This window comes from Carcharodon carcharias, chromosome 4 (assembly GCF_017639515.1).
Source record: "Carcharodon carcharias isolate sCarCar2 chromosome 4, sCarCar2.pri, whole genome shotgun sequence".
Lineage (NCBI taxonomy): Eukaryota > Metazoa > Chordata > Chondrichthyes > Lamniformes > Lamnidae > Carcharodon > Carcharodon carcharias.
Genome location: NC_054470.1, coordinates 32,345,174 through 32,368,837, shown reverse-complemented (window position 1 = coordinate 32,368,837; position 23,664 = coordinate 32,345,174). Strand labels below are relative to the sequence as shown.

The following is a 23,664-nucleotide window of genomic DNA, read 5'->3' as shown; positions in this document are numbered from 1 at the left end:
TGCTGGCCACACTAGGCAACATTTAGTAGAGGGTGTGAGCATGTAGGCAGTGCCCATGTGCAAGAACTATGAAAACTGGGCAGATCATGACATCAGAAAGTATGTAACACTGACTTGAAGCCAGAATTGTCTGTTTCAACCTCAACACTCCAGCTAATTCCCTTTCTTAACCTCACAAAGCTGAACACGCATTCACCAGCAAGAAGGATTCCACATCCCTACCCTCCAACCACCCCCAAACCAGCACTATTTAAAATGATCATCAATTATTTCAGGTTAGATGATGCTTAATTTTCACTGGTTGTTGCTGAGTATGTGGAAGGCATTTGTCATTTGTGTTGTTAAGTAAATTTGCACATGGTGTAGCATGTGCTGAGGGACTCGTCCTGACTCCAAGAGTTCTGGTCTTAACACTTTTTATCAGACATGACCGCAGTAGTTTGTATTCCCCTTGGCCTACAGCATGACAGGGAGAATGAGCAAAGACAACACAGAGGAGGACAAACTGCTTCAAGAGGAAGAGGAGGAGTGAGAGAAGGGCTGTCAAAAGGCCAAATCCGCAAAGGTTTTCAGCAAGGAACAGTGTTGGACCCCTCTATTTCACTAAGGAGGTGCTCACTAAAATCTGCCACCTGTTGCAGCCAAAACTGCAGCCACAGAATGGGACAGGAACAGCATTGGTAATGAATATGAAGGTGATCGTGGCCATGAATGCATTGGGTACCTTTCAGGTATTCACAGGCGATATTTGCAACATCCCCCAGTTTGCCATTCACAGCTGCATTATATGCAAAGAGGGCAGACAATATTATTCTCTCTTGCCAAAAAGAAACAGACAAAAAAAGCATGCAGCTTCACAAGGATTGCAAGCCTCCCCACAGTGAAGGTTGCCACTGGCTGGACACACTTTGCTTTACAGGTGTCGCATGTGCAATCTGAGACATACCACAACCAGAAGGGATTCCACTCTCACAATGTCCATCTAGGAGGCAACAATATACAGGGTTTCATGCAGGTCAATGCCCAGTATTCTGGCAACAGTCATGATGTCTTCGTTCTGCAGCAGTCCATTGTACCACCATGACAAACCAGTGGGCAGCTGATGCCTCACTGATGACTCCAGTGCACAATCTAAGCAGACATGGTGCATATAACAAAAGCCATATTGCCACACAAAATCTGAGCGAGCTGACCACTGAGGTGCTTAAAATGCTTCTGCTACCTCTGGAGAAACCCTGTAGTGCTTGCCAGAGTTTGTGTCAAGAATTGTTGTGCTCTGCTGCATACTGCACAACCTCGACAACAAGAAAGTTCGGCTTTTGTAATCAGGGTACTGTGGCAGAGGAACATGAAGGGGGAGAGGAAAGGAGGAGCCATCCAACACATCTTTCTGGTCAAGCTGACTGTGATCAATTAATCTAACTCTGATGTCAGTGAACACATCCCCAGTTCTCCATTCACTAAAAGATCCACATCTTACCTTCCCTGTTACTGACAATTACCTCGTCCTCTAAGTCACAATGGAATAATAAAAGCCACCATAAAACAAATATTCCAATTGAACTTCATAAATCAACCATAAACCATCCAATATTTCATATAGAAGTCAATTAATCAGCCTTATGTGAGCTGTTATCTATCCTAGTTCTCCAATGCACAGCTACCCCAATGCTGCAACTTGGCTAATAGAAGGTTGCTGACTTTCACTGGGTGAGAATGCAGGTGACCTTGCAGGATGACCTCAAGAAGGTCTGACCCTAGAAGATCTCACTTCGGACTGCGCCACCTTGATATAAATAGCAACATTCTGGGCTGGCTGGCAGGCAACAGAAAGCACACTTGTAGTGGCTGGAGGACAAATGCTGTCATCCTGATAAAGGACAGCAGGTTCTTCATCCACTGCTACTTCCATGGGGTGGCACCTCATCAATCTTAGTAATGTTGGAGGATAGACTGCTGTGAGATCCTGCAAGCCCCTTTAATATCCGCAGCTATGCTGGCAGCAGCTAAGTTTCCATGACAGCAGTCTGAACCTGTGTGCCAGCAAGCTGAGCCTGCATGGCTTCAAAGTGGGCTGTTGGTCCAAGTCGAGTGGAATGCCTGAGGTGGCAGCTGCGTTAGGGGCAGTGCATCCTGCAAGGCATCGAAGCTGTTGCTGACTTAAGTCACCAAGAAGCCGCCCAAGAAGCAGAGGAAATCTTGCAAGCAAAGCTATTCCAATTATATGTGCAGGGTACTGATCCAGGTCCAACCTTCCACCAGGACCTCGTCCAAGGCCATGAGCGTTATGAATTCCTTCGTTGTTGGCATTTTTGAATTCATCGACTCCAAGGCTTTGCAGCTCATTCACTACAACAAGCACCACACCATCTCGGCCAGGGAGATCCAGAGCACCATCCGCCTCATGCTGCCAGGCGAACTGGCCAAGCATGCCATGTCCGAAGGCACGAAAGCAGTCACCAAATACACTAACTCTGTTTAGGTCAATGGCACCTAAATGTTGGGTAATTTCTGCTTGGCTGCAATAGAAGCTGATCCATCAGACTTCAAATGCTGCATCATTCTTAGGTCCACAAGTATTCTCATGAAGCTGGCCACCACTGCCATGCTGCAGAGGATGGACTCTAAGCTCCTGTGCCAAATTGGTGCTGAACTCCTCCATGCAATTTGATATTCCGCACAGGCTTTCTGGCAGGTCTGTCAATGCACTAAGCATTTCAATGTGCATATCCATCTGCTTTCTTTTGTATGCCACCTGATTGAGGTTCTCATCTGAGTCCCCTGCAATGAGTGTAAAGCAATCTGTTTAGGTGATCTGCCTTTCATAGATGGTAACGAGTGCAGGCTGGGAAATGTCAGTGTGAAGCTTTCAGCATTGGTAAATATACGAGGATGAGATGAAGTTACGAATGTCAGGTATGAGTGTGATTTACAGGGACTTTTGGTACATGAGTAGTGGGGTTGTGCAATGGGTGAGCCAAGTACTTCAAAAGCCATATTGCTACACAAAATCTGATCAAGTAGACCATTGGGGTACTTAAAAACGTTTCTGCTACCTGTGGAGGAACTCTGCAGTGCTTGTGAGAGTTTGTGTCAAGAATTGTTGCGCTCTGCTGCATACTGCACAACCTTACCAACAAGCGGCTTTTGTAATCAGGATACGGTGGCAGAGGGAGAGGAAAGGAGGATGTGGAATTTGAAGATGACCGTGTGAGGTCATTGAACTTCCTGCAGCACTGCATCCAAGTCCTCAAAAGTATATTACTGACACTGATCATGAAAACCATCCGGTCCCCTGTGGCTCTCCTGCTATCCATCTCCTGCACTACAGCCTCCAATGCAGCATCTGAGAACACTGGAGTATGCTCTTCCCCTGCTGTACCATAGTAATGTCAGAGACTCTTCCCCAGCCAGTTTCAGCACTCACTGCAGCCAGAATGCACCTCCCCTTTAAGAGGTGCAGACTGGCTGATAGTGGTGCTAGCCTCATACAATCTTAGGCTTCCTGATGAGGCATACAGCCTCTCAAAAGCATGCTTAGCGCTGGGCTGCATGCTAGAATCATTTAAATGAAAAGGCAGCATGAAGTTTGAATGCTGCCAGCATCAGAACAGGTGTGGGTTAATCACTCATCACAATCTCCAAGCTATCAAATTTTGCATCAACATAAATACCCAGGGAACAAAATTGGTTTTAGGCCTAACAATAAAATGCCTGTTGAAATGAAGCAGGAGCAATGAAAAAAAAAACAGTATATTACATTGCCTATATAACAACATATAGAGCATCAGCAACAAAATGGGCTAATTGGAAGCATCAACTATAAGTGATGTAATAGATGCAACAGACTTAATGGAAGCAACGTAGCACACATGACAGAATTAGCAGTTATATGTTGTAGGCTATAAGGTGTTTAGGAAGTTAGGAAAGGAAAAAAGGTGTAGGTTAGCTATGTTATTCAAATAAGAATAGCAGTAGCAAGGAAGGACATAAGTAATAAAGAGATAGAAACATAACCTATATGAATTGAAATAAAGGAAGGGATTGGGCAAATTAATAAGGATACATGACAGACCATCATATGTGGAAAAGAAATGAAGGGAGGCAAATCTATGCAATGATGAAAAAACAAAAAATCACAACCATGGAGTGTTGTAAGGTTGTTTGGTGTCTCTCTAAGATGTCTGGAAGCTTGTATAGTTGAACATAAATCATTAACCCATAACTATACACATCTCCAAGGTACAGCCCTGCATGAATGTGTCCATGCTGGATTCCTCTTGGCTCAATGACACAGTATACCATCACGTGACTATTTTACATCACTATGTGAGTGGTACTGTTCTCCAGCACCACTTTAACCCTTGCTCTGTCAAAACACCCTCATACTACACCTCCCCCAAAATCCTTACCAAATATATTTGCAGTACAATCTTCCTTATTTCCATGTTACCCTTATCCCCATCTCAAGTCAGACTCAGACTGTCTGGAAACTTCACAATTCTTCCAGATCATGTTCTGTCACATTTAGAGGAATGGTAGTCTCAGTTGTTTTGGGTTGACTTTGTCAGTTTGGTGTTGAAATTGTAGTCTTCTGTGTTTCTGACACTTGGTTGTCTCCATTTCATTCGCTTTTTACACTTCAGGTTGTGTATCTTTATCAACAACCACCTGCTTTATTAGGACACCATGGGTTTGTCCTGTTCCTTCAGGAGGGAACGTTCACTCCGTTCATACCTAGGCTGGACTAGGATTTTTGCTTTTCGTGGGGTCTGCCATGATCCTGCTGGACGTTGATGTTTCAAAAATGGAGCCTTCATTTCCACTTGTTTCACAATTTTAGCCAAATATTTGTTTACTCTCTTATTATCCAATCCTTTTTCAAGCTTATGAACTTATTCGTTCAACTCAACAACTACTCTGGTGCATTCAGTTGTCTTTGTTTCAGAGATATCTGCTTTTAATGTCTGTATTTGCTCTTCTATACTGCACAGCTCATCTTTCATGTTCTTCAGATTGGATCGAAGTTCAAGAATTTCATTGCTCTTTTCTCAATGATTTATTCTTGTGTCTCCCACAGGTTCTGTCATTGAGACACAAAGACCAATTCCTGATCCATCATCGGGCCAAGCGCTGTCAGAGCAGACCTCAAAGCAAGCACTGTCACAGCTTACAAGCACACCCTCCACCAGCTCAGATAGACCAATCAGTGGCACTGATGGCACAGAGATGTTAGGAGATGCCAGTTACTCCAAACTAGTGGTCCCCTCCAGCATCCAGAGTGCCAGCCAAGGGCTGAGGCTATCAGGGAGAATGAGAGTGCCACCCTCATGGGTACCATCATTATCACAGGCCTTCTCAGGCCCTCTTGACTGAGGACATACCTGTGCAGCAGGGTCCAGTGTTGAAGGTTGCCCCTGCAATGGCGCCAGTGTAGAGCCTCTTGAGGTACCCAAACTGGTACCTCCGCTACAAGCCTACCAGATGCATTTCAGCTGCAAGCGGAGTCAAATGAGCAGGCTGTCTCGACCTCATCCCATACAGCTCTGCAGAAATGGCTGAGAGTGGAGGCTACTGCATCTGGCTGAGCAGTGAGTGAGTCACTGGGTTTCTTTCACCTGTAAGTGCATTTTTTGTCTTTTTGAACACCAAGTAAATATTAACACATGGTGGAACAAGAAAAGGGGAATGAAGTGGTGAAGGGAGCCAGAGTCAGAGAACAGTGACAATGAAACAACTAGGCAGATGTGAATCCTTCAGGTGGTAAGAATTGATCTGTTCCAGGCTGCATCTTCAATAGAAGTGTTCTCACAGACAACTCAAAATGAGTGACGTCATGCAGTTCCTCCTGGGTTAGAGACACTCAGTTGAAACAAGCCTGAATCTGATTGCCTCTGACTTTGATGGCATCCTGATAAGACCTTCGAGTGCCCCCACACTCACCGAACACACCCACCACCCCCCCCCAACCCTCCCCACCCGCTCCGCCCTGCACTGATGTCCTGGAGCTGTTCCTCGGCCCAACAATCTTCAGCTGTTTCATCAATGACCTTCCTTCCATCATAAGCTCAGAAATGGGGATGTTCGGTGATGATTGCACAATGCTCAGGACCATTCGTGACTCCTCAGATACAATTAACACTGATCACCACAGAATAAAGTTTAAGATATTGATCTTAAAGGACACAGATTGTTCAAAGGCCAAAGTACAGTAAAGTCCCACCGTTTGTGGGTCTTACATTCCTGCGAAATCTCGCAAATGGCAAAATTGCAAATGGGGAACAATTTTTTGAATGGGACGCAATTAGATAGGTTCCAGTCATGCAAGGACAGTACTGGATTCTCCAGCAAAACTGTGACACAGTACCTGTTTAGGAAGACAGGAGAGCCTCTGAGCAATACATTGATGAAGATTTAAAATTGAATTGAGCCATTATCGTAGCTCTAAACCCAGCAATTTGGACAAAGCCGGGTTAATCCCTTCGAGCGGGCTGCACTTCAGTTGATAAGTGGATAAGCAAACATTGCTTACGCGATGGGCAGTGCTGTGCACAAAGTACAAAGCGTGGATTAGTGAAAACACGAACAAGGAAGATGCAAACTGTGGCACTTTACCATAATAGATTGGGAAAAACATATATATGATATATTGAGGATAGAGTACAGGAAGGTAAACCAAGAAAAACATTAACAAAGAGTTGGAACAATAATGTGCAATATTTATAGGAGAGATCAACAGAATTCTGCTGAAATATATCCCACTGAAACATTAGCACAAACAAGCCAAGATTGGGAGGCTTGGATAAGTAAAGAGGCGAGGGTAAAATTGTATCTAAAGTAAAAGGCATAAACAAAGTGCATAAACAACAATGGAGAAGGTGGCTAAAAAGAATCTGTTAAGCTTTGGAAAGAGATAAAAATGATAATTAGCAAAGCAAGGAGGAAATAAGAAATGAAAATATCGAAGAATGTTAAAATAGACAAGGTATTCTATTGGAATAACAGTGGGAAAAGAAAAATTAAGATAGAGATAGTTCACCAAAGGGCGGCATTGTCCTGGATTTGCATGAAGCGTGGTAGCAGGCGGGGAAAACGACGTTTTACCCACCGGCCGCCATAGCAGCTTCTCACGCCATATTGTCCCAAACCCACCGCATTAATTATGTATTCCCGGGAACCATGCCGTTTCAATGGCAGGCGAGCTTGCATTCACCCACCACGCCATCACCCTGTCACCTCATTACACCAGGTGCCACATTTGAGGTGGAGCCATGCGCACACCTCTCAGTGCTTCCAGGCCACAACTGCTGCAAAGAAGACATAGCCCCAAAAGGCAAAAAGACTGCAGCCCTGCCTCGGTTTAATAAAACGTCCTTCAAGTGCCTACTGGAAACAGTGGACAGCCACCATGATGTCCTCATTCCCGCTTTGGCTGCAGGAGAGCAGCAGCTTCGCTACTCCAGCATGGGAGGCGGTGGCAGTGGTGGTCAGCACCAAGGCCTGCAAAAAAGGACAGCCACCCAGTGCAGCAAGAGGATGAATGGTCTCACCTGTTCTGCCAGGGTAGGTCACTCATCACTCTCAACCCACACACTCACAAGACTATCACATATCCACAGGGATGTCACAGCTCAAGGGACAACACCACTAACTCTCACACATGTCCTCACATCTCCATCAGGCTCATATCCTCTGAAGCTCGTGGCCTCATCTTGTCCATGGCCCCACTCACCAAACATTCCATGCAGTTCCATGCATCCTGCTCACACTCTCTATGCTGGAGGACCCTGCTCACAACAGGGCAGCGTAATTGGGGGGTACTCCAACGGTGTGCAGGAAAGCAGCCTTTGGAATTTCCCAAGTAAGATTTACATGGCAATTGATTGGGAAATGCAAACTTACGATGGGCAATTGCCCTGCATTGGGAACCATTCAAAAATGAGATTTAAATCACAAACTTCAGATGGTTCTGACTGTCTTACACCAATAGTTAGCCAGAAAAAGTTTGAAGAATTAAAACCACTTCTAGCTTCTGGGTAACTGTTGTTCAGGCCCACACCAACCCACCATGGGACTCCCCTCAGCCCCCCAAACCCCGTATGGTACTCCCTGACACCACCCCGCCCCCGACTACCCACCCACCACTGGACTGCCACCCCACCATGGAACTAACTCCCCCAAGGTACTAACTCCCCAGAGGTCCTGGCTAATGCTCAGGAGACATGGGTTCAAATCCCACCACAGGAGCTGGTGGAATTTAAATTCAATTCAATTAATAAATCTGGAATATAAAGCTAGACTCAGCAATGGTGACCATTACAACCATCAATGATTGTCAAAACCATCAATTTCCTGGCTTTGAGAACATATGCCTGCCGAGACCAGATGTACCTGCATCACTAACACATGGGCACCTGATTAAGGGCTTGGGAGCAGGAATTCCCTTAACAGAACCATCAATGATGTTGTAAAAATCCATCGGGTTCACTGACGTCCTTTAGAGAAATTTTACAGCATTGCCTGCAGACTTCCACCATATAAATCTAGTGGGTGTTTACTGAAATGGTTGTAAGCTAAGCCAGCACTGGATAGCCAGGTCCCTGCTTCAAAGCATAATTTTCAGATGATCTTGTGGTGACGGAGCTGACATTCATACCCACAAAGCCATCAAAGTCAAGGAGGGGCCATCCTTAAATCTGCAATCCTTACCTGGTCTGACTCCAGACCCACAACAATGTGGTTGACTCCCAACTGCCCTCTGAAACGTCTCAGTGAGCCACTCCGTTCAAACTCAATTAGGGATCGGTGACAAATAGTGGCCATGCCAGCAATGTCCACATTCCATTAAAGAATAAAAAAAAGTCACCGGCAAATGCAACTGCCACTCTTAATATTCCCTGCTTTCAGGGAAGGGCACTTATTCCCAGCCAGGAAACAAGAAATGCCATAAGCTCGCTGGCTGGGAAAGTAAGTTGAGTTCTTCCTCCCACAAAAAGCATCTGGCCATTCCCGCAGAAAGCCACTTCTCAAGCATTAGGAATCTAGGCCCCAAAGCCAACCAGACTCCCAGACAGGCCTCATTTTCATGGATTTGGGAGCATATGCCTGCTGAGACCAGATATACCTGCATCACTGACATGCGGGCACCTGGCTATGGGCTTGGGGGCAGGAATTCCCGAAAAGAGAATCACCATAGCCATGTTCCTTCCATACTTTGATGGCTTTGTGGGTATGAATGTCAGCTCCTCCACCACAAGATCATCCTGAACATTCTGTTTTAAAGCAAGGACTTGGTATATCCAGTGCTGGATTACAGCCATTTCAGTAAACTCACACTAGATTTATATGGTGGAAGTCCGCTGGAATGGCTATTCAATTTCAGGGCCTAAAGAACTTGCATCTACCATGGCCACAGATGCAGGTATGGCACTTTTCTCAGCAGCTAACTGCAAACCCTATCCTACTATTTTCATCTTTAATATCTCCCCTCAGTATTTACACACTCAGTATCTCCCATTCCCAATGTTTCTACACCCAACATTAGTATCACCGTGCTCCCCGATCCCTGGGCTACTCTCCCAAAACTACTCAGTCATATCATCACCTCCACTCCAATATTTCCACATATCACCTACCCAGCTACGAGCATCTTTCCCACCATTGTCCACTGGATCCTAAACTTTAAAAACCTCATAACGTTTATTACACTTTCCACAAAAATATGAACATAATCACTGAATTTAAACTCAAAAGTATTGCACATTCTCCATTCAAACTTTATGATAAAAACAGTAAATTATCCAATAACAATTCTGTGGCTCTTCTGCGTTGTATATAGCATAAAACAATCTATCATCCCACAAACCAAAAGCAATGATATTGAAGATCAACTGTTATTTGGCAAACTCAAGTTCCGTGCTTTCTTCAAAGAACTCCTGATCATCCACATACCTGTACTTGCTTTCCCATCCATTGAAAAGCGTGGAATCCGGCTTCTGTTCGCAAAATGATGAGTCCAAAAATAAACTGCAAGCCTATGCCCCAGAAAACAGTTCTCCATCTTACCTAAGAATAAACCCAATAAGAATGATTTAAGAAGGTGAACTTAATTACAGAACCAACTTTTTAGCATTTTTCTCATTAGTAACTGAAAATCTTGTTGGGAGCAAGAACCAAACCAAATAGAAGACCCAAATCAATCTGCTTCAGATGCTGAATCCAAAATCACTGCATTCAGGATCAAATGTATATTTCTAACAATGCTAGTTACGTATTCAACATATAGATAGCCCCCTTTTCTTCAAACTTGTTCAGTAACCTGTGTTGTTGAATTTCTCATGCTGGTGGAAACATTTAAACTTTGAACAATAATTGAGTACCTTTTTATTACACTATTTGATTTGGATTTTAACTTAGATAGTCTGGGTACATATGTGCATTTGCACAGATCACTATTGCTTCTTAATTTCTTTTTTTCTTTTTAATAAGATGTGTTTTTTTGATTGCAGTTGGAACACAATAATTCCGACTGCAGTTTTTTATTCCTTCATAGCAAAAAATCTTTAATTCCTGAAATGTGTTTTCTGTCAATTTTTTACATAATTTCCACTCCCTGAGCTCTAAATACCAAGCCTGCTGACTTTTGTATCATTCATGATTCATGATGCCTTTCCTGGGTGGGTGGCTGAAATCATCAGCATGAAGAATACATTGTGTACCGGACAAGAAGCATTGTGGTTGTTATTAGGCTTGTAGCCCAGAGGCCTGGATGAATAATCCATCAGAATGTGAGTTCAAACCCCACTTTGGAGATTTGAATGCAGCTATAAGAAAAGTGACCACACTCCTCAATCACCGTCCTTCCTTATGTCCTGTCTCTCTAGAAGTAAATGGTGTAGAACCAAATTTTAACTGTGTAAGTGATTGGGCTTTGAGTGAGCTAAAATCTCACTGATAAGAGTCCAGGGAAGTCCTCAACATTAACTCTGAATTCCATGACCTCAGGGTTTCAGGTCAAACGTGAACAAGGAAACCTGCCAGCAATTACCACATGCCATCCTCCCTCAGTATGAATGTTCATCATTCCTCCTTGTCTAACACGCTTACTGAAAGAATTGAAGAAAGCACAAGCATCCTTCACCAAGAGTAGCTCAGCAGAATGGACACTAATTGAGCTGGTAGAGTCCTGAACAATGTAGCTGCCAGACAAGACTTGCAGCAGGCAGTGAGACAACTAACATAAGGGAATAACCTTTATGGCTTCAGACTCGCCAATCTACCTGCTGCAATTGCATTAATCTGTGATAGCAATGATAGAAAAGACCACCACACCACAGCTGGCTCTGTTGTTCAGCAGGGGGGTCAAAGCACAGAAGACCAATTGTCATAGGGGGCTCTATAGTCAGGGGCTCAGATAGGCGCTTCTGTCGTCGTGAAAGAGACACCAGGATGGTATGTTGCCTCCCTGATGCCAGGGTCCAGGATGTCTCTGAGCGGGTACAGGACATTCTGAAGGGAGAGGGAGAACAGCTAGAGAACGTGGTACACATTGGTACTAAATGCATTGGCAGGAAGAGTGATGAGGTCCTGCAGCGGGAGTTCAGGGAGTTAGGCAGAAAGTTAAACAACAGAACCTCTAGGGTTGTAATCTTAGGATTATTCCCTGTGACACGTGCCAGTGAGGCTGGAAATAGGAAGATAGTGCAGCTAAACACGTGGCTGAACAGATGGTGTAGGAAGGAGGGTTTCCGATATCTGGATCATTGGGATCTCTTCCGGGGCAGGTGGGACCTGTACAAGAAGGACGGGTTGCATCTAAACTGGAGGGGCACCAATATCCTGGCTGCGAGGTTGGCTAGTGTCACTTGGGAGGGTTTAGACTAGTATGGCAGGGGGGTGGGAACCAGAGCAATAGGTCAGCAGGTGAAATAAATGACTGGGAACTAGTGAATATGGCCAGTAGGACTAAGAGGAAGAGTAGGCAGGGAGAAATTACTGAACACAGTGGGACTGGGGGTCTGAAATGCATTTGTTTCAATGCAAGAAGTATAACACGCAGGGCAGATGAGTTTAGAGCTTGGATTAGTACTTGGGGCTATGATGTTATTGCTATTCCAGAGACTTGGTTGAAGGATGGACAGGGTTGACAGATAAACGTTCCAGGATTTAGATGTTTCAGGCAGGATAGAGAGGGATGTAGAAGAGGTGGGGGAGTTGCACGACTGGTTAAGGAGAATATCACAGCTGTACGACAAGAGGACATCTCAGAGATCTCATGCAGCAAGGCAATGTGGGTAGAGCTGCAGAATAGGAAGGGAACAATCACAATGTTTGGGGTTTACTTTGGGCCTCCCAATTACTGGCGGGAGATTGAGGAATAGTAGGCAGATTTTGGAAAGATGTAAAAGCAATAGGGTTGCTGTGATGGGTGATTTTAACTTTCCCTATATTGACTGGGAATGACTTAGTGCTAGGGGTTCAAATGGTGCAGAATTTGTAAGGTGCATCCAGGAGGGCTTCCTGAGACAATATGAAGATAGTCCGACTAGGGAAGGGGCAATACTGGACCTGGTATTAGGGAATGAACCCGGCCAGGTGGTGGAAGTTTCAGTAGGGGAGCATTTCGGGAAAAGAGACCATAATTCAGTAAGTTTCAAGGTACTGGTGGATAAGGATAACAGGAGTCCTCGGGTTAAGGTGCTTAATTGGGGGAAAGCTAATTATAATAATATTAGGCAGGAACTGAGGAATCTAGACTGGAGGCGGATGTTTGAGGACAAATCAACAACTGACATGTGGGGTGCTTTCAAACGCCAGTTGATAAGAATTCAGGACCGGCATGTTCCTGCTAGGACGAAGGATAAGTATGGCAAGTTTCAGGAACCTTGGATAACGAAGGATATTGTGTCAAGGATATTAGTCAAAAAGAAAAGGGAAGCATTCAAAAAGGCTAGAAGGCTGGGAATAGATGAAGCCCGTGGAGAATATAAAGAAAGTAGGAAGAAACTTATGCAAGGAGTCAGGAGGGCTAAAAGAGGTCATGAAAAGTCATTGGCAACCAGGATTAAGGAAAATCCCAAGGCTTTTTATACATATGTAAAAAGCAAGAGGGTAGCCAGGGAAAGGGTAAGCCCAGTCAAGGACAGAGGTGGGAATCTGTGCGTGGAGCCAGAAGAAATGTGAGAAATACTAAATTAGTACTTCTCATCAGTATTCACCAAAGAGAAGAACTTAGAAGTCAGTTTGTCTAGGGAAGAGTGTGTAGAGTGTGTCTGGATCATGGTGAGATCAAAAAAGAGGTATTAGGCATCTTGGAGAATATTAAGGTGGATAAGTCCCCAAGGTCAGTTGGGATCTACCCCAGAGTACTGAGGGAGGCAAGGGAGGAGATTGCTGGGGCCTTGACAGAAATCTTTGTATCCTCACTGGCTACGGGTGAAGTCCCAGACGACTGGAGAATAGCCAATGTTGTTCCATTGTTTAAGGAGGGTAGCAGGGATAATCCAAGAAATTACAGGCCGGTGAGCCTTACGTCAGTGGTAGGGAAATTATTGGAGAAGATTCTTCGTGACAGGATTTACTACCATTTGGAAGCAAATGGGCGTATTAGTGAGAGGCAGCATGGTTTTGTGAAGGGGAGGTCATGTCTCAGTAACTTTGTCGAGTTTTTCGAGGAAGTGACAAAGATGATCAACGATGGAAGGGCAGTAGATGCTATCTACATGGATTTCAGTAAGGCCTTTGACAAGGTCCCTCATGGCAGACTGGTACAGAAGGTAAAGTCGCACAAGATCAGTAGTGAACTGGCAAGATAGATACAGAATTGTCTTGGTCATAGAAGACAGAGGGTAGCAGTGGAAGGGTATTTTTGTGAATGGAGAGCTGTGACTAGTAGTGTTCCGCAAGGATCAGTGCTGGGACCTTTGCTGTTTGTAGTATATGTAAATGATTTGGAGGAAAATGTAACTGGGCTAATTAGTAAGTTTGCAGATGACACTAAGGTGGGAGGAGTTGCAGTTAGTGAAGAGGATTGTCAAAGGATATAACAGGATATAGATTGGTTGGGGACTTGGGCGGAGAAATGCCAGATGAAGTTTAATCTGGACAAATGCGAGGTAATGCATTTTGGAAGGTCTAATACAGGTAGGAAATATACAGTAAATGGCAGAACCCTTAAGTGCATTGACGGGCAAAGGGATCTGGGTGTACAGGTCCACAGGTCACTGAAAGTGGCACCGCAGGTGGATAAGGTAGTCAGGAAGGCATATGGCATGCTTGCCTTCATCGGCAGGGGTATTGGGTATAAAAGCTGGGAAGTCATGCTGCAGCTGTATAGAACCTTGGTCAGGCCACACTTGGAATATTGCGTGCAATTCTGGTTGCCACATTACCAGAAGGATATGGAGGCATTGGAGGGGGTGCAGAGGAGGTTTACCAGGATGCTGCCTGGTCTGGAGGTTATTAGCTATGAGGAGAGGTTGGAGAAACTCGGATTGTTCTCACTAGGGCGATGGAGATTGAGGGGCGACTTGATAGAAGTTTACAAAATTATGAGTGGCATGGACAGAGTAGATAGTCAGAAGCTTTTTCCCAGGGAGGAAGAGTCAATTACTAGGAGACATTGATTTAAGGTGAGAGGAGAAAACTTTAGAGCAGATGTGCGGGGCAAGTTTTTTACGCAGACGGTATTCAACGTCTGGAATTTGCTGCCAGAGGAGGTGGTGGAAGCAGGTACAATAGTGGTGTTTAAGAGGCAGCTTGACAAATACATGAATAGGATGGGAATAGAGGAATACGGACCCCGGAAGTACAAAATGTTTTAGTTTGACAGGCAATATAATCGATGCAGGCTTGGAGAGCCAAAGAGCCTATTCCTGTGCTGTACTTTTCTTTGTGGAAACCAAGTTCCGTATCCACATTGCTCCATCACGTTGTGTGGCTCTACCACTCTGCTAAGTGGATAAAGACAAAAATCTAGGGGCTGTGTTGTGGGCTACTTGTAGCAGCAGGACTATATATTACAGCAAATTGTAAGCACTTATAGCATCCCCTCATTCCTCCATTATCATGAAGCCATAGCTCAATTAAGAATGTAAGAAAGCATACAAGGAGTAGCATCAGACATACCTGGAAATGCCAAGAAGTGCCAACATCAATACTACAACACAATAGCCAGAAGCTTACCTGTGTCGGGCGGGCTGGGCATGAGTGGGTGGGGGCGGGTGCAGAGCTGATCGTCGCCCACGATCGGCTGCGCGCTAACATTTAATGTGGGCGGGCCAATTAAGGCCTGCCCAGAGTGACGCATGACCGGTAGCGGGAGGAGGTTGGAGAGTCGGGGCCTGCGGTCCTTCGCAACAGGAATCTCCTTGAGGCACGGAGCTGCCTCAGGGAGATTAAGTTGCTTTAAAAATTTAATTATAAATAAAGTACAAAACTATTTAAACATGTCTCCTCATGTGACTGTCATATGAGCTGGGACATGTTTTTATATTTAGGGGAATTTTATCATTTAATTAATAAAAGCTTTAGGAAACCTCATCCCACTCGTGGATGAGGTTTCCTAAAAAACGCAAAGGTCTCTTGGGCTCTTTGCCTGCCCGCCAACCTTAAGGTTGGACATTTAGCGTTGCAAACAACTTTAATTGGTTCTTTAATGGCTTTAATATGCCATTGACAGTTTGGCGGACGCGCAGCCAAATGAAAGATCTAAATGACACACAATGATGTCAGGGCACTTAAGTCATTTTGTACATCGATGTGCTGGGCCCACCCCTGCCCACCGACGGCAGTATTCAGGCCCATGCATGCTAAGCAGCAAAAGCAACATGTTACAACCAAAACAAAGAAATTCCACAATCAATGGATCATGTCAAAGCTCTGCAACCCCGCCTCATGCAGCCATGAATGCTGGTTGACAATTAAGGAACTGACAAAAAAAGGAAGCCCCAGGAATATCCTCATCTTTAGTAATGATGAGGGCCAGTATGAGTGCAAAAGACAAAGCTAAAGGGATTGCCATCATTGTCAGCCTGTCATGGACAAAATTTATGTGTTCCCTTACTGCCCGTGATCTGTATGTTTTATGATGAAGGTTGTGTGTTTTCTTACCCTCGGCGTGTGGGACCCAATTAAACAATTCCAGCAGCGAGCTTTTTGAGTTTAAAAATAAATAAGGTTAGTTATTCACACTCACTTACCATGAAAATAACACAAAATTTCACCCACTTGTCTCAAACACACCCTCACACACACAAAGATTAGATACAGATGATGGCATCATACTGTTATAAATTGTAATTATCTCAATCGCTTTCATGTTAGGCCTGTGGTTTCTTAGATAGCTTCGATGCTTTATGGCTAAAGTAAGGGTCTTGTAAAGTAAAGGATTCTCAACAGGCTGTTAGGTAGGTTTCTTGTAGTCAATTTTCTAGGAGGCTGGTTCTCAGGTAAACTTGACACTGGAACAGGTTCAGGGAGGCCTTCACTCTGTTTGGAACTCCGACTTTCATGGTATTGCTGTTAAATACCTTGGCTAATTGGAAGACACAGCTAATTTGATGGCTTTTGGTGCGATTCTGCCTGCAAAACAGCTTCTAGCTGATTTAAAAGCAGGCTGCAACATGGTTTCCTCAACATGCGACTTGTACAAGTTCAAATTCTATTTTCCTAACAAATGGGTGGGGTGTGGATGGATTCAAGCATCCGGTGTTGTTTAACCCCTTGAGATTCACCCAGCATAGTTTGGATGAGGGAAGCCATCATATTACAATGAAAGGTTGATAGGATCCATTCACATCTGCCTACACATATTGGACAGAATTTTCTGGGTGATGTGCGGGTGGCGGGCCCCACAAGTCAGCACTTAAAATGGCGCGTGCTGACGTGGGGCGAGTGTCCCGACGTCACCACGCGCCATCGCGATATTTAGTTGGGGGGGGGGCACATGATGAAGTGCGACACGCTTTAATTAAAGGGCTTGTTAAGGCCCTTAACTCGGCAATTGACACCAATTTTGAGGCACCAGTGCAATCTTCAGCTCGGCGATTGGGCACAACAGGCAGGCAGGTAATTGACTTTTTAACAAAACCCATCCACGGGCGGGATATATGGGCTCAATGGGGTTGTCAATGTTTTATGTGCAGTATCTATTGCAGCAAGTGTTTTAAACTTGCCTGTGTAATCTGCAGCATGTTCAGAACAAATTCCAGCAGCTTTCTCTGTACTTTGAAGCTTCAGCTCAGCACTCTGCAGTCAGGAATCTTTTTCGGGCCTGCAGCTTTCCGGAGGCCTCCATTTAACCTGGGTATGGGTTCTGACATCTCCACTGGAGGCAGCTCCTCTGAGGAGGAAGGGAGAGCTAGAATAAGGAAGAAGCCAGGATTGGACTCCTGGGGAGCCACCTTTGGGAGGCCAGGCACAGGCACAAGGGGCGCAGGGCCAAGGGGTGGTCCAAGGTGGAAGGAGCCATGGAAAATGCCAATATCCTGCTGCCAGGGTATACAGGCAGCGAAGCAGCTACCTCAATAAGACTGAGGTGCAGTGCCGAAGGAGGCTCTGACTGCCAAGGGAAACAGTCAACTACATCGGTCAGATGATTGGACCTGAGATCTCCCCTAACTGTGTGGGCGGACACCCCATGCCAGCAGCTCTGAAGGTCATAGTTGCCCTCCACTTCTATGCATCTGGCGCCTTCCAGGGCTCGGTGGGTGATCTTTGCAGTGTCTCTCATTCAGCTGTCCACACTTGTACCAAGCAGGTTACAGACGCTCTGTTCAGACGTGCATTGACCTTCATCCACTTCTGCTGCGACCAGGCACAGCATGCCAGAGGCTTCGCGGCCATTGCTGGCTTCTCCCGTGCCTAGGGTGCAATAGACTGCACACATGTGGCCATCAAGGCGCCAGTAGATGAGCCTGGTACCTTTATCAACAGGAAAGGCTTCAACTCCATGAACGTTCAGGTAGTGTGTGACCACAGGATGCAGATTCTGCAAGTTTGTGCAAGGTACCCAGGCAGCTCCCATGACGCCTACATCCTCAGACACTCCCAGGTGCCGGGGCTCTTCAGTGCTCCAGCTCAGCTGGATGGATAGCTGGTGGGTGACAACGGCTCCCCCCCATCAGAAGGTGGCTCATGACACCTCTCCGCTATCCAAGAACAGAAGCTGAGGAGCACTACAGTAGGAGCCACAGCTCCACAAGGGCTATGGTGGAGAGAGCGATCGGTCTTCTCAAGATACACTTCCAATGCCTGGACCGTTCAGGGGGCGCACTCCAGTACCCCCCAGATCGTGTCTCTGTGCTAGCGGTAGCATGCTGCGCTCTGCACAATCTTGCGGTGGAAAGGGGGGACGCAGTGGATGAAGAAGACCTTGACGCAGTGGATGAGGCTGCACACGATGACTCCAGCAGTGGTTCAGAGGATGAGGAAGCACAAGGCAATGATGAGGGGCAGCACGCCGACCCACAACTACACCAAGGAGGCAGGGACATCCGGGAGACTTTAATCCACACAAATGGATCTGCAGGACCAGCATTGCCTGGCGCATCCATCCGCGCCACTTAAAAGCTACATCTTTCACTTCATCAGCTGCAACTAAGGGCTTAGTACATAAACATCAATGTCCACTCAAACACTCATGATATGTCTGTGAAACATACAAATGCAGCACAAAGGAGACACCCTCAGCCATGGTAACAAATGTGGACTTTATTCCTATTCATCAGATGGTCCCACAAAAAACAAAACTTTGCTCTGACATTGACAAATATAAATTCCCTAATCTAGGGGCAACAGAAAAGCACCTGTGAGAAACCTGTGGAGTGCCTAACATGCCTTATGCTTACATCTGCGAGTGCCTCATCTTGGTGCCGCCCCATCACTCAGAGTGGCTTGTGAGACAGCCTGCTGACCTCGATGACCTTGGTGGACGTCTTCTGGCCCTTGGAGCCTGTGCTGGCCCCGCCTGGGAGGGGGAGGCCAGTTCCATATCTGGCACCAGTTGTCCCAGCCTCAACAGATGCAACGGTCATTGGCAGAAGGGTGAAGAAGTTTCTGCCCTCATCCGGAGTGCCCTCAGAGGAGCTCGCAGAGATGACAGGCAGCTGCTGCGCCGACGTAAAGTCACTTTGGACCTCCCTGCTCACCGCAGATGGGTGGGCACCGATCTGGGACACATGGTGCCCAGAACATCTCCCACATTGCCAATGACCACCTGTGGCCATTAGCGCTCTGAGGACTTGCAGGTCCGAGCATAACCCCATCAGATGCTGATCAATCTGTTGGAAGCCCCTCTCCATGAGAGTCGCCAATCTCTCCATGGAGGAAGCCTGATGCTCTGACATGAGGTTCATGCCATCACTGACACTCTGCCTGGATTCCTCCACCACAGAGACCAAGTGAAGCACACTCTCATGGAACACTTCCAGATGCTCCCACGCATTTGGTCGCTTTTCCTGCAGCTGCTGCATGGCGGACATCTTCAGAGGCACATTATTATGGCCCGACTCAGCATGTGCCTGGTCCCCCCTGCAGTCCTCCAACTACTGGCGCCATCGGCACTCTGTCCGTGCCATCTGCTCCAGCGATTGTGAAGTGCCCTCTCCACTGTGCCCCAGGACACTAGCCGACGTTATATTCCCCACCGATGTGGTAGTCGCTGCGCTGGTGCCTGGCTCGATGAAATGATATGACACTCGTGCCAATTGATGCCCCTCAGGTGTGGAAGGGGGAATCTGGACGTCCTTCTTGCGACCACGCAGTGGTGATGCTGAAATTAACAACAAGGACAGTGCATCAGTTAGCGTTCAGTCAGTAACACAATTCATCCCTTTCCCCCCAGGCTCATAATGCGCTCAACCTTCAAGAACCTAAGAAGACGAACATTGGTGGGGTGGTAAATAATCAAGAGGTCCCAGACATTACATGCGCATACAGACAGCTGGTCAGGTGGCCTAAGGAATGCCACGTAGAATGTTATGTGGATAAGTGTGAGGTTACGCACTTGGGCAAGACAAACAAGGTATGGGAATACAGGAGAAATGGTAGGACTGTGGAAAGTAAGGACGATTACAGAGACCTTGCTGGGCAAACCCATTAAGGTAGCAGAACAGGAACACAAGGCGTTTAATAAGGTAAAAGCCAGACTTGCCTTTATTAGCCGAGGAATAGAATGTAGGAAAAGGGAGGTCATGTTGCAAGTGCAGAAAACGCTGTCGAGGCCACAGCTACACTTCTGCGTTCAGTTGTGACCTGCGCTTCATGGGAGGGATGGCATTGGAGTGGAGAGAGTGCAGAGGATACACGCCGGCCTGGAGAGTTGGAGTTATGAGGAAACATTGCATACACTTGTGACATTTGCCATGGAGCACAGGAGATTGACAGGTCACATTATTAACCTTCATACCGTTATGAGGGGCATAGACTGGGTGAACAGAAGGCAACATTTCGCCTTGGTGGAGGGATGATTAACGTGGTGGCATTTATTTAAGCTGAGTGCCATGAGGTTGACAGGTGAGGTGCTGAGGACCTTTTGGACTGAGTAATGTGGGACGCACTGCCTGAAAGGGTGATGGAGGTACAAACCCTCCTAAGATGCAATAAGTATTTGGATGTGCAGCTGCAATGCCATGGCAGGTTAGGCCATGGGGATAGTGGTCAGAAATGGGATAAAGTGACTTTGGAAGGTGCTCGAGATATGCATCAAGGGGCCGAGGGATCTTTGTGTACGAACCACATATCTGACTGTATCAGTCTGTGAATGAGCAGTGTTGCGGCATTAACGATTGCAGCAATCATCAGTGCTTTGGATGGTGGGAAGACAGAGTGGATGGGACTGTGGGCCTCAAATACCTGGCCGCTGCACCCCAGCCTCACCGACACCTGCCAACCTGGCCGCTTGGCTCCTTTCCAGCTCCATGGCCTGTTCTTCAAATGGGGTCAGTACGTGGAGCATGGCCTGGCTACCACCAGTGCGCAGACGCTCATGGGTGGTGTGCACAGTTTTCGCCTGCAGAACAGAGAAAAACATTTATTGGGGCTGATCACCCACGTACTCTGCATGTGCACGCCGCGCCCCAACCACAGTGGCCCATCTGAGGCCTCCAGCGGCTCCTGTCCACACTACTGGTGATCAGTCACCAAAAGATAATATGGCTGCTCCCAACGCCCCCCCACAACGGCCACATTGGACACATTCACCGTCCATCACATTCAATAACACAAGGGTCTTAGCGCCCATGGCAAGGAGGCGCAACTAGGTGCGGCGCCGAGGTCACCAGATGGCTCTTGCCACGACAACTTGAGGTTCCCCTTCCACCATCTCATCACCTTCAATAAGACATGTGTTGGAGTTCTATGTGTCTAGCTGCCTCTCCTGCAGGTTGCCCCCAGACTACTCAAATGCAACAAACACCAACATATGCTGTGGGGAGAATCCATCTTCTCATCAACCACTAAGGCTGATGCAAGCATGGTCACTATCTGCTTGCCCACCCAGCGTGTGGCAAATGCCCAATACAGTAACGACACTAAGACGTGGAGTGGGGGGTGGGGGGGGTGGGGGGGGTGGGGGGGGGGCCTCAAAGGCTAAGGCTACCTGTTGGGTTAAATGGCCAAGGCAAACATGGTACTCACCCTTCTAGAGCACAACAGATCATTGAAGCGCTTGCAGCACTGGGTCCATGATCGCTGCACAACATCCATGGAGCTGGCTACCTCCTGCCAGGCCAGCTTCGTAACGTGGGGGTCCTCCTCCTGCCATCCTGGGTAAACAAGACCTCTCGCCGTGCTGCCACCTCAACAAGGGCAGCAAGGCAGGCATTAGAGAAGGGGCACATAGGTTCACTTGGAAAAGCAACCCAGGTCCTATGACTCCAGCAGATGAGCATCTGGAACTTGCCATTCAGCTGGTTCCTGCTCCTTTGCTGCAATTTCACTTGGTCCTCAATTCTCTTCCTTCTAAGTAATTCTTCCAACATAAGTATATTTGTGCTGGTGCTTATACAGGCAGGAGCTTATGATGGAAGACCTCTTGCATTTTGAAGCCCTGCATGTTACCTTAAGAGACCCCCAATAAAGAGAAAAGGGACATTATGTTGTCTGGGCAAAAAGTATCTTAGCATCAGCAAAACAAAAGCAAAATACTACAGATGATGGAACTATGAAATAAAAACAGAAAACGGAAATCATCAATTCAGGCAGCACCTGTGGAGAGAAAACAAAGTTAATGTTTTAGATCAATAACCTTTCATAAGAGCTAAAAAAAGTTACAGATGTAATAAGTTTTAAGCAAGTACAGAAGTAGGGAAAGAGGGGGAGGGAGGAAAGAACTAGAGAGAAGGTGTGATTGGATGGAAGGCAGGAGAGACTAAATGACAAAGGGGATGATAATATCTGATTCCATAATTCATGTGTTTTAGAGGTATAACTTTTAGTTGTAGGAACATTACTTTGGGGTTGGAGATTAAAGTATTAAATGGAAGATAAATGGAAAATCCTGACTCAGAGCCTAGCAAATAACGCTAAAAGTGAATACAAACCAAACAAGCCTGGCTTAATTATAGTTAAAAGAAAACCTATGTTTATCTTACAAGGTCAGAACCTGAAAATGCTGAACATTGGATGACCCATCTATGGAACTGTTGGTACAGCCACACAGCTCTGTCATTATCTCAATAAAAGACAATTAAAGCTAGCAATTCTGGGAAAGGGGGACACTAATGTCATTACAGACATAAACTATTCATATGAGTCACAGAATCAAAGGGTGTTTTGAAGGTAAAAAAAATGTTTGCATTTCTGTATGGGAACATCTCAAAACATGGAGATAGGCTGTGGGAGTTAGAACAATCTTCTAACTGTTTCTCACAGAAGGCAGTTGCAGGTTTGGTCTTGTGTAATTGAAACACTTGGGGAGAGAAAGAGAGAGCTGCCAGCAGGGTCAGCTTGGAAAGCTATGAAGGGTTCTAGGAGCAAACTGGGAAGCAAGCAGTCAGCAGTCCATTTTTAGGGACAGACAGACAGTTGTAGCTCACTGCATCAAAAGAAAAAGAGATAAATATTAGCAGGGTCTGCAGTTTAAGCAAAGAAAATACTAACTAGATTGTTCATCATGCAGAATGTAGGTGAAAACTTGTGCTCAGCTTGGAGACAGAGTTCTTATGAGAAAGAAATTGGAAGATTTGCCTGGCTTTGAGCTAGAGGAAGAAATCTACAATAACTCTCATAGTGAAAACCAGCAATTAGCTTGAAGAATACAGATGGGGTGGCAAGAGGCCAGAGAGAATTATAGAAAAAGCAGAGTGAAATAATGTATTTATTATTAGTTTAGGTTTTTCTCTTTTCAGGGTTTAAATTTTAACAATCGTTAGTTTATTCATTGTGCAAAAGAGATATAGCATCAGACTGTTCTTAAATTTTGTCGTTTCACATCTTACTTCAGTTAGTTGTTTTGAGTTCCATGGCTGGTAACAACTAATTCTGTCAGTGGGTAGCAAGTAGTGAAGTTTGGAGTTCAGCAGCAATCTCGCAAAAGAATGGCAGAAGTCTCAAATGATATCAAACCACAATCGTGTAAAGCATTTGAGCAACTATGGTAATCAGAGCCATGAATGACTCTCCAAGCCATTACTGAACATTTTCAATGGCTTTACATTGCTGCTT

General features: G+C 45.9%; 1 protein-coding gene across 1 annotated transcript in view; it reads right to left on the bottom strand.

Annotated features, from left to right (window-relative positions):
* LOC121276728 (solute carrier family 28 member 3-like) overlaps positions 1-23,664 on the bottom strand; it is a 227,953-nt gene that overhangs the window by 171,980 nt on the left and 32,309 nt on the right. Inside the window, exon 3 of the mRNA XM_041185272.1 lies at positions 9,952-10,065. Coding sequence (XP_041041206.1) covers positions 9,952-10,065 — 114 coding nt within the window. The remainder of the gene's footprint in view (positions 1-9,951; positions 10,066-23,664) is intronic.